This window comes from Gossypium hirsutum, chromosome D05, assembly GCF_007990345.1.
Source record: "Gossypium hirsutum isolate 1008001.06 chromosome D05, Gossypium_hirsutum_v2.1, whole genome shotgun sequence".
Lineage (NCBI taxonomy): Eukaryota > Viridiplantae > Streptophyta > Magnoliopsida > Malvales > Malvaceae > Gossypium > Gossypium hirsutum.
The window spans coordinates 10,059,559-10,073,932 of NC_053441.1; the positions used below are offsets into that span (position 1 = coordinate 10,059,559).

General features: G+C 35.5%; 2 protein-coding genes across 3 annotated transcripts; one reads left to right on the forward strand and one right to left on the reverse strand.

The window, feature by feature from the left end:
• Positions 1–1,244: 1,244 nt before the first annotated feature.
• Positions 1,245–4,079, reverse strand: LOC107906393 (uncharacterized). 2 transcript variants are annotated; one of them, XM_016833375.2, is made up of 5 exons: positions 3,563–4,079; positions 2,946–3,146; positions 2,024–2,152; positions 1,638–1,769; positions 1,245–1,543 (listed from the first exon to the last, which is right to left on the reverse strand). In XM_016833375.2, exons 1-5 carry the CDS (start codon positions 3,611–3,613, stop codon positions 1,430–1,432), a joined length of 627 nt encoding a protein of 208 aa, XP_016688864.1. In that variant the 5' UTR covers positions 3,614–4,079; the 3' UTR covers positions 1,245–1,429. The 2 variants fall into 2 exon arrangements, with proteins under 2 accessions (XP_016688864.1, XP_016688863.1); XM_016833374.2 differs by having other exon boundaries at positions 2,946–3,163.
• Positions 4,080–5,234: 1,155 nt separating this feature from the next.
• On the forward strand, positions 5,235–7,930 carry LOC121217690 (tubby-like protein 8). Its single transcript, XM_041093638.1, has 8 exons — positions 5,235–5,922; positions 6,138–6,252; positions 6,457–6,633; positions 6,729–6,784; positions 6,862–6,958; positions 7,090–7,179; positions 7,284–7,379; positions 7,540–7,930. The coding sequence occupies exons 1-8, from the start codon at positions 5,444–5,446 to the stop codon at positions 7,681–7,683; spliced, it is 1,254 nt and encodes a 417-aa protein (XP_040949572.1). The 5' UTR covers positions 5,235–5,443; the 3' UTR covers positions 7,684–7,930.
• Positions 7,931–14,374: the final 6,444 nt, after the last annotated feature.

Here is a 14,374-nt window from a genome sequence, read left to right on the forward strand (position 1 = left end):
AAAGAAGATAAAAAGTAATTCGATTCTTATTTATCACCAACTAATTAATTCCATTTTTACCATATTGATTTACTTACACGTTAATAGACTTTCTAAACTATTTTATTTTCACCAGGGCATTTGAGAAAACAAAAACAATAAATAGAACATAAAAATAAAATATTTGATATGCCGATTGAGTCTTAACTCGATTAACATAGGTATTGTTGTCAGTGCATGAGTATATGAGTTTGAGTGTACTAAAGCGCATTATCCTCCTATTTAAGGGTTGGGGAAGGGCTACAGATAGTTATAGGCATCGTATCAAAAATAACATATATAGTAAAAAATTATAATATTTGAAATTAAAAGACTACTAATAAGCTGACTTCTTTTCTTACATGAGTTAAATCAATCATTTTTTTTTTTGAAAATTTTTGATATAATAACTTATTAAGAAGTTTTTAATTAAATAATTTAATGATGTTTATTTTCAAAGTGTTACAAAAACTCAAAAATAAATTTTTAAAATGCTTTGATTTATTACCAAATTTCAAACAAGGGTAATGTATAATCTTGAGTTACTAATACATTTACTAAAGTACAGATAAAACAATCTAAAAGACAAAGTATTGATGATAAAAAAATTTCGTGCTCTATTAAACACTATAGCTGAAATAAATTTGTCTGAAATAAGTTACTCAATATCAATTTTTTTACTTTTAAAACATATAATCTCAAACATTATCATTATTATTTTTTATTAAATTCTAATAATACCAAATAATTTTTAGATTAAATAAAATTTATTTATATTTACAACTTGACACTTAAATTGTTTATAAAACTTATATTTAAAAGCAAACAATGAGTTTCTTTTTTTTCTATATGATTTATGTTTATTTATTAATTACATTACATTAAACTATTTATCGAATTTTAAAAGCTATAATTAATTAATTTGGCCACGAAAAGGTATAATTAATACCATGAAATAAAAATGTAAAAAAGGAACACCAATAATGCATATTCATGTGTTGTGTACAAGTGCAACATATGTGATTTTATATGTTGTTTACTCTTAACTGTTAACGGGATCAACACGTACGTACGTACGTACGTACGTACGTATGTATGTATATACACGAGGAATTAGTGTAAAATTTAGTAGTTTCCCCAGTGCCAAGTTAAGCAGATTAACCAAAAAAGCAATGAAAAGAATCTTCTATTAAAGAAATGAAGAGATGGTGAGGGAGTCAAGAGACTGGAGAAAGCTTTGATTAAAAGCTCTGTAGATTTGTATATAATATATAAATGTTCTCTTGACAAGCAAAACAAGTTAAATTCGCAAAACAAGTCATATTCTGATTATAGTCAGATTCTGATTATACGACTCGTAGAAGCAAAACTACGATCGATGATTACGCTTACAAGTCTGAGAGTTCATCTCCTACACAACATTTAGCTGTTTGAGCCATGCTGTATGCAGAGGACATGGATCTGGTTTTCCCTCAGCAATTGCCTTCTCAGAGATTGAGTAGAACCATCCATTCCTCCACTTGAACTGTATGAATATGAACAATAATGTCTTAGAAAGGAACGCACAAATTATGATACTCATAAAGTATATTCCTATATCGTGACCTGCAGTTTTTTACCTCTTTAACTGCTGTTGGGAAGTGGGCCACAGCTCGAGAATAAGCACATAGCCTATCCTCCATAGCTTCTTCAAATGTTATACCTTTCTCCGCTGCAGCAGCAGATGCGAGCTCTGCTATGAGGCTTGACACCTGAAAACTTAGATTTCAGGTCTTACGGTCAACTTATATTTACATAATCAGCAAGGCTGAGAGATTTGAAGAACAAATAGTTTAAATAACAATATTTCTGTATCTATTCACCTCATGCCATAGTTTTGCCAGTTCTAAAACGATTGAAATGATATTTTTGTTTGAGAATTTATTTTTAGGAAATAAAATGGGAATGGTGGGCACTTCCACAAAATTAATGATCCAACTATTTACTACTGAAAAGAAAGCAGCACCTCAGAGCGGTATTCCTTCTCTACAACGCCTACAGTTGCCCCAGGATGACGAGCTCCAACAAGCATGAATGCACAAATCCATATGAGCTTCTCCAACATCTGCTTCTGAAATGCTTCTTTGTCAAGAACCTGGTCAGACAAACCCGAAGAAAATACAGAATAAAATTTGTTAGTGGCACTTAAGGCTTGCTCTCAATAGTCAATTTATTTCTCCAATGTGATCCCTAAACCTACAACTTTATACCGCTTTAATCCACTAGTTAGTAGAACCATCCACCATGACATGAACACTCTTAATCACCAATAAGGAAACAATACCACAAGAACAATAATCAATTGGCCAAATCAAATAATGATTCAATTATTGCCCAACTTCCTCTTTCACCATGCCTCTATCTATATGAATGTCAGAAAATTTCAATCCCTTTCTTGTATCTATAGGTGTTGCGTATTTCCCTTCCTTCCAAAGGCGGGAGGAAAACACTCTTTCATTTCACTTAAATTAATAATATTATTTTGAACTTTACCCCTAAATTTCTTTCTTCCCTTCTATTTTCAATCATTCCTATCAAAAGGAAAAGCAAACTTCCTTCCTCTTTTTCCTTCTTTTTTTCTTTCCTTGCTTTTCTCCATTCCTACCAAAAATAATAACCTTTGGCCAAAAAGAGAAAAATGTTTGAGCATGAACTTAACATGAAGAAAATGTTCATTGGCCAGTAGTGCACCTTTTGGAGGATAAGACTCATGTTACCCGGGCTTGTATGTTTGTGTCTAATACCTGAGTTGGACACAAATTTCGACATAGCTATGGAAATGATGCTCCAAATACATTGAAAAACTTTAAAAAAGAAAAAGAAAAAAAGAAGAAGGTATAACTGTGTCAGATAGTCAAATAGGATAATAGAAAAAATATATCTTTTACCTTGCAAGAGAGGCCTCCAGCATTTAATCTGGTAGCTATAGCAGATGCCCATTTCCCATATGCCGCAGTTAGACCTTCAGGATTTGTGTCAGTCTTGCCATCAATAGGAGGTTCTCCAAGCTTCGCTACAGCAAAATATGCCAGCACCTGCTCTGCATCATTAAGACCTTTGCTTTGAAGCCATGGCTCCAGCATGCCATTCTGGAAAAAAACCAAATCTGCTAGATCATCAACACCCAGTGGTTGATCAAATAATTTTGAATTGAATAAAAAAAAACTGGAAGTCAAATGAGAACGAATAAACATGGCATTAGTACATAAATTACGGAGGAAATCAGCACGAATAACAACGTAAGTCAACTATGTAATGATACTCAATTTTCATCCACTTGCTTAAAAAAAGTTCATTGAAAGTTGAAAGACCAACAAGGAACAGAGCATTATTAAATTTCCACATAAAGCTCCAAACTCCATTGAATCAAACTGTTTATAAGGAATATAAAAAGGGGATTCCTCATAATCATCCATAGACAATTAATCAAAAACATAACAAAAGACGAAACCATTTTAAAATAACCAAAATGAGCAAAGAGCAGGTATGATTGAGGCAGAGGTACCGTTCCAACGAGATTTAGGAGTGGCCTCAAGCACAGCCTCAAGATCATCATTCCTAGTACAAACCAATATAGGACCTTCAAAATCAAGCGGTACTGCTTCACCTCTCTTCACCAGCAAATCATCTCCCTTGCCCATATCTTGCAATGCTTTTCCCACTCTTCCACCACCAACAATAATTGCTGGCACCACCTCGGTAGCAGTAGTCGTAGGGGGAGCAGCCATAACAATGGAGGTGGACTTCTTTGGAGTGAAAAAGCGTGTAGCAGTGAAAAGAGCGAGTTTGGGAGAAATCGGTTTGGGCGAATGGATCCAAAGGAGAGAAGAGGTAGAGAGTGTGGCCATGACGGTGGGTTCGTTGGTTGGTTTGGTGGTGGGCTTAGAGGCATGGGTGCTTTGTGCTTTTTGTTTATTGAGTGATAAGCGACAAGAAAGAAGAAGAGAACCACTCGATTCATGGGGTGGCCTTATCACTTCCTGAATTCTATCCGAAGTATGAAATTCGGGAGGTAAGATTCAGCACCGGGTGCTAGTGTGCTTCAGGCCAGACAAAAAGCCTCCCCAACAAACCATGTCGGATCTCTGGACCGGGCTACTTGCTTGGCCCAGAAAATCTGATCTTGGACAAAAGTTTTTGAACTCAGCTATCCGATTTTAAATAAATTTAAAGTAAAATTGATTTTACGTGTCAAAATAATAATTTAGCAACCAGAACATTGGGTTCTATAGTCTCTTTCAATGGCAATAATTTTTTAGTTGACTTGCTTAAAATATTAGGTGTACTCATAACTGCTGCTTCATAGGTTGATTTTTAGCTTACTGCCAAGATTATTCTAATCCTAAATAAGCTAAATTGTTTCAATTTGTTATAGTATTTCTTGTTACTAATATGAAATCCAAACGTAATTTGAACTATAGACCCATGTAGAAAACCTGTGTCCTATAAGATACCCATGCATGTTACTAGGGTTTGCAGGTAGAGAGTGCGAAGTCAAGCACGTGGTATGATAAATATGTGTTAAATTTAGAGCAATATATGTGTTAGCTTGTATGAAGCTTACTTAGAACGTCATCTCGATGAATAATAACTGTATCTTATAAATACCTGATTCCTCTCATCGATGGGACACACAACAAAAACACTCAACAAACACGAAAGAAGTGTGGATGGTTATTACTTATTACACTAGTAAATATATTATAATAAAAATATTATTATTGGTTGTATTTTATATTTTTTCCCTCTATTTGATGTTAATATTTTTGTCTAGGCAAAAATAGAGAGTTTAAAATATTTTCCATACCTGATTGCTCCTGTGGATTATGCCTAGCATAGATTTTAATGAAGTAGCGAACAGCTGCATCTCGCAGGACCTGTTCATCGAGAACCCTTCTAATGGCAACCAACAAGTGACCCCATTTAACATTCAAAACCCGCCCTTTAACCATAAAAAACATATTCCCTTTTTAGATTTATTTATTTGGAATCATAAATTCGTAAAATAGACCAAAAACATGGAATAATTGATTCAGACCATCCGAATATATCCTTACATTTTTTATATTCAAAAGTTTCAAACTCTGTTCCCGCTTCTTGTCCATGTAAACAAAATAGTCAAGCCCAAATAATCTGTAATTAAGAACCGGTTGTCTTTCCTCATACACAAAAGGACAACAAGCTTTAAACAGTTACCGTTAACCTTTACCAAACACTGCGCATCTCAAATTCCACACATTTCCCTATACCTTTTTCTTTTTTCAAATTCAAAACCCTTTCCTTTCAATTCAATTTGAAACCTTCATTTCTCAAACAAAGGACTGGCTCTCAAGCAAGCTGACCAAAACCCAGAGTTCTAAATCTGGTCCTCCGTTCTCAAACAACAATGGGTGAGTTGAAGGATCCTTTAGTTCAACGCCAAGCTTCATGCAATGCTCCGTATGTTAATCCTCTCATTGACCTCAAACACAACCGCAGCTGCAGTGAAGGGAACCCTGCATCATTTTCAGACAACAAGGAAAATGTTGTCTTTGGTGCTGGCAAAGAAAATGCAGCTCCTTCAACAAATAATGGGTCTTCTTCTTCTGAAGTTGCTAAAAAGACTACTACCCATTTGAAATCGCTGTCCACTATTGGTACTTTCGATGCTTCCAAAGAAGTTACAAGTTACAAGTCTCTGTCCACAGGGAAGGTCTTGAAAGAATCGTCCCTTCAGTTCTGTATGCAAATGAATGAACCTGACAAGGCTTTTGGGTGCAAGTTATGGGACCCCATAGATTCAGACAATTCTGCTTCTTTGAATATTTGGGATTACTCGGATTCCGAAGCCGCCCCGGCTTCTTCTTGGTCTACATTGCCCAATAGGTCAGTCTCTGAACACAGCCTACTGCTTTTGCTGCTAATTCATGTCGTGTTTCTTACAAGTTTTTCTAATCACTTATAATATGCTGGATGGTTAAAGTTTCAAGTCTAGTTGATATTTAGTTACATGTACAAAGAGGAGAAGCTTGTTTAAACTGGGAAAGATGTTTTGTATACCCTTTTTATTGATGTGTTGTATTTGGTGGCTTTTGTTTTAGGGCTCTGTTGTGCAGGCCGTTGCCACTGGACATAGGAAGATGTACTTGTGTTATTGTGAAAGAACCCTTACCTGATGGGTTCCATGGCGGCACTCTGTATTCACTTTATACCAATGTAAGATCTCTTTTGACTTGTTAAGAACCCTGGTAACCTTTTTCAGTTTTTTCTGTAAGATCATCTGGATCACCACTTAGAATCCTTTCATTTTTATGTAATGAAACATATAATGAGCTGCACTAATTCTTTAGTTCAGATTGTGCAAGACGCATTTACCAATACTCTTTTATGTTTGATCTATTTGGCATTTCAACACGACAGGAAGGTAAAGGACGACAGAATCGGAAGCTAGCGGTGGCTTATCACAAACGACGGAATGGGAAATCAGTGTTTGCCATAGCTCAGACTACCAAAGGAATACTGTCTAATTCTGATGATAGTTGCGTTGGACTCATGACAGCTAACCTTCTTGGATCAAAATACCATATATGGAATCAGGTTTGATCTTTAAAAGGTTAAACCTTCTATAAAATGGCCATCAAATATAGGGAACAATCCTTACTTCAATTGGTTAATAACTTGCTTGGTTGCAGAATGGTCGAACCATGTCATCAAACAAACAATCTAATCCTCTCTTGGGTGTTGTAAGGTAACCCTAACATCCCATCTCTGTCTAAGTTCATTTCCTTTTCACTCTCTCCCTTTTGATTTTATTTACTTCTTTAGGTTCATGCCAACCATAGCGACATGGACCGGGAGTTACCGAAGCATGAAGGCATATATACCTAAGCACCAATCAATGCAGCTCAAGAATGTGGCTCAGGTAGCTCAAAGGATTCACTTTCTCGATCATCCTTGACGGGGTGTTTATTCCCCTTGTGTTATTTTGGATACTCTATTACTGTGGAGCTAAAAGAGAACATAAGATAGATAAATCTCTTTGCTTTTATGTAGATGCAACACATTAATGGACTACCTAAGGACTGGGAGGAGAAAATGGACAAAATCCACAAGTTGTTCTCAAGGATTCCTCGTTACAACAAAGTAAGAGTTGGGTTTCTGTCTAACCCTGTATTTCTCATCATAGAAAACTGAGGTTTCGGACTTGGGTTTCTGTCTAACCCTGTTATTGCTTTCTGTTGAGTCAGATGTTGAAACAATACGAATTAGACTTCAGAGAAAGGGGAAGAGCTGCTGGACTCAGAATACAAAGCTCAGTAAAGAATTTTCAGCTGACATTGCAGGTATCATAACGTTTTTAAACACTACTATTAGCTATGTATATACAGCAAATGCATCTGTACACAAACATTTGCAAAAAGACTTAACGCGGGGATACATGCAAAGTATGCGTGCATGTGATGGGAAACTTGTATAAATTTAACTCTGGAATTGGTTTTCTAGGAGAACGGAAGGCAAACAATTCTTCAGCTTGGAAGAGTGGATAGATACAAGTATGTTATGGATTTCAGGTATCCACTAACAGGTTACCAAGCATTTTGTATATGCTTGGCTTCAATTGATTCAAAGCTTTGTTGCACTATGTAATTGAAGAATCCCCCAACATTTTGTTCCTAGTTCAACCTCTGAACCGAAGTTTCTTTCCTAGTTTAAAAAAAAAAATTGACCATTTTTTGTAAGAAAGTGACAAGCTATGTAAACAAGCTTAGATGATGATGCTTAAGGTTTTTAAGAATCATAGCTTGAATCCTAATTCTACGTACTCCAGTTATTACTAAGGTAGCATTTGGTGTTTTCACATGTTATAATTCTAATGGAATGTGATTTTTTGGAATATAAGTAAGTACTTATTAGGAAGGTATTGATTAAAATCCTAAGAAAGTTAGTTTATTAAGAATGCAATAATAATTTATGAATTTACCCATATTAAATAAAAGATAATATTCATGGATTTAATTATTCTTACCAAATATTTGAATTAAATATTTAATAATAAATTTTAATTGTTATTTTTAATTTTCTTAATTTATAATGTTAATTAAAAGGAAATTTGTCTTAAATGTATCCTACATATATTTTCTAAATGTAAGTAATATATATATAAAACTTGGAATAAATTTTTTAAAAAAACTTATGCATATATAATACTTGCGAAGAATCCATTGAAGTAGCAGAGAAAATGAAGTAGTAAGACAAAGGTATCCTAAATCAATATAAAAGTTAATATTATCTTAATATTTTTTTAACATTCCATTACATTGCTATATTTGTAAAAAAAAAAAAAGTAAATCTGAACGAACATTTTTTAAATAAAGTTAATAAAATTTGACATTCTAAATGTTAAAATCACTTTTTTACTTATTAAATTATTAAGAAAATGAACATTTTCTAAAATTGGGTTAGTTTAAATTGGATTAATTTATTCCTTTCCATGGCAATGAATTCAACTCCCACTTTGCTAAGCAGTCACCATTCTTCCCATGCTGAAGTAATCGCCATCCATGCTCAAACTATTATTTTAATAGTTTTATTTAAATTTAATCATAATATATATAAATATTAATATTAATATTAAAATATTGTTTTAATAGTGATAACGAACTATTGCTATCCATGAACAATAAAATTCTAAAAATGTCCATCCACAGCCCAGCCCATCCTCCTGACCACATATATCGCTACCGACAACCATAAACCAACGACCTTATGAAAACCAATTCAACAAAAAAAACGACGCAACGTTTATCTAAAAAAAAAAAAAAACACCCCAACAACTAGGCAACGTTGCTTTTAATTTGCATGCCTCACAACTTACAAAAGCAAAAACGCAGAACCATACTTTGAAAATAAATAAAAAGCACGCCCAAAATTAAATACATGGCTCAGGCTTGGCAACAGCTACCAAATTACAACACTGATGTTTCCTTTTCTTTAATTAATTCACATGCCCAAATGCTTCTCCCCTAATTTCCTTTTTTTTTCACTTTTAATTATTGTCAATCAAGTTTCTTAGCCATCAAACGTGATACACCAATAAATTAGATATATTGTATTTAATGTCGATTTTATACGTTCCTTTTTCTTTCTTTCTTTTTAAAAATTAAATTAAATTCATGAGTGGAGATTAAGTTTACAGTTTCCTGTTTATAGCACATCGTTAGTTTCAGTTTCTTTAGTTACTCTTCACATGAAAATAAAGAATGAATAATTATATTTAAGAAATACATAAGGTAGGTAAAAAAAGAATGTCCATTTCAATATTAGTTTTGAATAACTCAATATTGTAGCTGATGGATGGACAAACCATTAAAACGTGATAGTAAAAATATGATTTGACGGAAAATATTAAACACAATATAATATATCAATGTTTTAAATTTTATATGAATTATTAATATATATTTTGAAAGAATGAATTATTAACCCATTAGAATTTATTCAAACATAAAATAGGTGGATACATAAATTATGATATCTAACCTTTGTGGGCGTTTAATTTAACAAGAAAAAATAGATGTACGCTACCTCTCTAAGAATTTCCATTTCATTAATTAACACCGCATGCGTAGCGTTCTCAATTTTCAACCTTCAACTCCTAACAGCAAAAATTGTTGGTTTAATTGGGCAGCTCTCATAGATGTCATTTGGTCTTTAACACATGCAACTCACCATGCATGCATGCCTCACATTGCAAATCATAATTCCCTATTTTCTTACTAATGAAGTTAGAGATAGATTTAAATGTTTGTAATAAGCAACCTTCTTATCATAAGATGTGGATTTTTTTTTCATCTTCACGTTTTACAGACAAGGACAATGTTTGGAATCTTTTGAATGGGACCAAAATAAATATATATAATTTTAAGATCAGTCAAAGTTATAATTTTTAACTAAGCCAAAAACAAAACACTAAATAATATCTTTTAACAATGTAGTGGAGAAGAACCCTTTAAGTTTCATATATATCATACCAATAAAAGAAAAATATATCTTCAATGCATGGTTGCTATTGGGTATGGGTCCCACTATGTGGGAAACCCATAATTTCTGCCACATTTTATTGTCTCTTTTTGGTTTTGTCAAAAGCCATTTTTGGGGGGCTTTTAACGGGTGATGTGGGCAGAAATTTTTGCAGAGCTAAACAAAAAAAAAATCTCAAATTAAAACAGAGAGAAAGAGAGAAGAAAAAAAAATCAGTTTTTCAAGCTTGGTGCAGCAGTGATCAACTCCTCGATCGAAGGTCCATCCGTGGTTCGATTGAGCTGATTTTTGGACAGCAGCTAGGTGATAAGGTGTTCTTGACTTTGTACGGTCGGATTTTTCACCCGAGACCTGTAGCGTCGGAAATACCCAATTTTCAGCAACTACGTTTTTAGTGATGTTCTCTCATTTTTGTCTCTTTTGCTAAAGATTATATATTGTTAGCCTTGTCGGAGTTGAATGCTTGTTGTAGGCTTGATATTGTGATCTTGTAGTCGAACATTTGATGATAGTAGAGCTCTTTATCGGACTCTAAAGTCCCGTGGTTTTTTTACCCTTGATTTAAAGGGGTTTTCCACGTAAAAATACCGGTGTCTCTATTTATTTTATTGTGGTTGCATTAGTTGATTCGTGGTTGATTAAGGTTGCTAGAAAACATATCTTGTGCTATTGTGCTTGCCATAATTTTTGACAGGAGTTATAGGGAGAGAAAGAACACCGGTTGTGCTTTCGCTTTGTTTCGGTTGTTCGGTTTCTTCCCAACAAACTGGTATCAGAGCTTGGTTATTGTGTCAGATAATTATGGAAATTAATACGAGCAAGATGATTATGTTGAATGGCACAAATTATCAACTTTGGCGGAATAAAATGAAGGACTTGTTGTTTGTGAAGGCTTTGCATCTTCCGGTCTTTACTACTCAAAAACCCGATTCGAAAAGTGATGAAGAATGGGAATTTGAGCATCAACAAGTGTGTGGCTTTATTCGGCAATTTGTTGAAGAAAATGTTTACAACCACATTGATCAGGAGACACATGCTCGAACATTGTGGGAGAAGCTTGAAAGCTTGTATGCTTCGAGGTCGGGCAATAACAAGTTATTTTTGCTGAAGAAAATGATGGCGCTGAAATATAAAGAAGGAATGTCTATAGCTGACCATGTTAGTGAATTTCAGAGTGTGATGAATCAGTTGCTTGGTATGGGTGTCAAATTTGATGACGAGAATTTAGGACTTTGGTTGCTTGCTACTCTACCAGACTCTTGGGAGACCTTTCGAGTCTCACTCATTAATTCTGCCCCACAGGGTATTATTACTTTGGATTTGGCTAAGAGTGGTGTGTTAAATGAAGAGATTAGAAGAAGATCTCAGGGTTCTACATCACAGTCCGAGGTGTTGGTTATCGAGAACAGGGGGAGAAACAGAGACAAAGATGGAAAGGGTTGAGATAAAAGCCGAAGCAAGTCAAGATCGAGATACAAGAATCTTGAGTGTCATCATTGTGGTAAGAAAGGTCATATCAAGAAATATTGCTTCAAGTGGAAGAAAGAGAACAAAGGTGGTGGTGATAAACACGATCGGAATGACGATGAAAAATCTGAGCGTATTGCTACTGTTACTCGTGAAGATCTGTTAGTTATTTGTGATGAGAATTTGGTCAACCTATCATGCGACGAGACTAGTTGGGTGATTGATACTGGTGCATCACTTCATGTCTCGTCGAGGAAGGAATTCTTCACATCTTATACTCCTGGTAATTTTGGGGTATTGAAGATGGGTAATGATGGTTTGGTTTCGGTTATTGGTATGGGAGATGTTAGCTTGGTAAGTAACAATGGAACAAAGTTAACTCTCAAGGATGTCAGACATGCACCGGATGTCCGTTTGAATTTGATTTCTGTAGGAAAGCTTGATGATGAGGGATTCTGTAACACCTTCAGTGAAGGGCAGTGGAAGCTGACTAAAGGCTCATTGGTTGTGGCTCGAGGAAAGAATAGCTCAAATTTGTACTTGATGCAAGCTTTGACTTCTCGAGAGACGGTGAATCTGACACTGAATGACAGCTCAATTGAGTTGTGGCATAAACGAATCAGTCACATGAGTGAGAAGGGGCTTAGCTGTTTAGCGAAGAAGAATCAACTTTCGGGTTTAAAGAATGCTACACTGAAGAATTGTGCTCATTGTCTAGCAGGAAAGCAGAGAAGAGTTTCATTTAGAAGCCCTCCTCCTCATAGGAAATCAGAGTTGCTAGAGTTGGTCCATTCAGATGTTTGTGGTCCGATAAAAGTAAGATCACATGGTGGTGTACTTTACTTTGTGACTTTCATTGATGATTGTTCAAGAAAGCTATGGGTTTACACTTTGAAGTCTAAAAATCAAGTCTTTGAGGTGTTTAAACAGTTTCAAGCATCAGTTGAAAGGGAAACTGGGAAGAAGTTGAAGTGCATTCGTACTGATAATGGTGGCGAGTACACAGGGTCGTTTCATGAGTATTGTCTGCGACAGGGAATCAGACATCAGAGAACACCACCAAAGACTCCACAGTTAAATGGGTTAGCTGAAAGAATGAACCGAACATTGATTGAGAGAGTCAGATGTTTGTTGTCAGATGCAAAGTTACCAAGATCGTTTTGGGCTGAAGCTTTGAATACAGTGACACATGTGATAAATCTGTCTCCTAGTGTTCCTTTGAAAGGTGATGTGCCAGATAGAGTTTGGTTTGGTAAAGACATGTCATATGATCACCTACGTGTGTTCGGTTGTAAAGCATTTGTTCATGTTCCAAAGGATGAAAGATCCAAGTTGGATGCCAAGGCTCGACAATGCATTTTTATTGGTTATGGTCTAGATGGTGAGTTTGGTTATAGACTCTATGATCCAGTTCAGAAGAAACTCGTGAGAAGCAGAGATGTTGTCTTCATTGAGGATCAGACCATTGATGACATTGATAAGACGGAGAAAGTGGATTCACAAGGTAGTGGTGACTTGATCGATGTGAATCCGGTTCCCCTAGACTCTTCACCAGATCCTATCCAGGATGATGTGCATGGTGATGTTAGTGGTGACCATCAGACTATAGGTGACTTTGATACTCCCATGGATGATATTGTGAATGATCAACAACAAGCACCTATAGCTCCACCAGCAGTTCCACTTCGAAGGTCTTCCAGAGATCGACGATCTTCTGTCAGGTATTCTCCTGATGAATATGTTCTTTTGACTGACGGGAGAGAACCTGAATGTTATGAAGAGGCTATGGAGAGTGAATGCAAAGATCAGTGGGTTGAAGCGATGAAAGACGAACTTCAATCCTTGCATGAGAACCATACTTTTGAATTGGTGAAACTGCCTAAGGGCAAAAGAGCTTTGAATAATTGGTGGGTTTACAGGTTGAAGCAAGAAGAGAAGTCTTCATCTCCACGATACAAAGCTAGATTGGTCGTCAAGGGTTATACTAAAAAAAAAGGGGTTGATTTTGAAGAAATATTTTCTCCGGTTGTGAAGATGTCCTCTATCAGAACTATACTGAGTTTGGTAGCTTGTTATGACCTAGAGGTTGAACAAATGGATGTGAAAACTGCTTTTCTTCATGGTGACTTGGAAAAAGAGCTTTACATGGAGCAGCCAGAGGGTTTTGTTGCACAAGGGAAAGAGGACTATGTGTGCAGATTGAAGAAGAGCTTGTATGGTTTGAAGCAAGCTCCAAGGCAATGGTACAAGAAGTTTGAGTCTGTTATGGGGGAGCAAGGCTACAAGAAGACTACTTCTGATCATTGTGTGTTTGTTAAGAGATTCTCTGGTGATGATTTTATTATTCTTTTGCTCTATGTTGATGATATGCTTATTGTTGGTCAGAATGCTTCTAGAATTGAGAAGTTGAAACAAGAGTTGAGTAAATCCTTTGCAATGAAGGATTTGGGGCCAGCAAAGCAAATTCTTGGCATAAGACTGACACGTGATAGAAAGGCCAAGAAATTATGGTTATCACAAGAGAGGTACATTGAGAAAGTACTTCAAAGGTTTAGTATGGACAAAGCTAAAGCGGTGAATACTCCCTTTGCTATGCACTTTAGATTGAGTGTTAAGCATAGTCCTTCCACAGAAAAGGAGAAGGAAGAGATGCAGAAAATTCCTTACTCTTCAGCCGTGGGTAGTTTGATGTACGCAATGGTTTGCACGAGACCAGACTTGGCTTATGCCGTTGGTACAGTTAGTCGGTTTCTTTCTAATCCAGGCAGAGAGCATTGGAATGCAGTGAAGTGGATTATGAGATATCTTCGTGGCACTTCCAACATGAAAC

Coding starts and splice junctions, on each gene's coding strand:
- LOC107906393 (XM_016833374.2), bottom strand. CDS start 3,905: ATGGCCACACTCTCTACCTCTTCTCTCCTTTGGATCCATTCGCCCAAA. Junction 3,164..3,562: donor TCCTAAATCTCGTTGGAACG/GTACCTCTGCCT, acceptor ATGATCTAGCAG/ATTTGGTTTTTTTCCAGAAT. Junction 1,544..1,637: donor TCCCAACAGCAGTTAAAGAG/GTAAAAAACTGC, acceptor ATATTCATACAG/TTCAAGTGGAGGAATGGATG.
- LOC121217690 (XM_041093638.1), top strand. CDS start 5,444: ATGGGTGAGTTGAAGGATCCTTTAGTTCAACGCCAAGCTTCATGCAAT. Junction 6,634..6,728: donor AATACCATATATGGAATCAG/GTTTGATCTTTA, acceptor GCTTGGTTGCAG/AATGGTCGAACCATGTCATC. Junction 6,959..7,089: donor AGCTCAAGAATGTGGCTCAG/GTAGCTCAAAGG, acceptor GCTTTTATGTAG/ATGCAACACATTAATGGACT.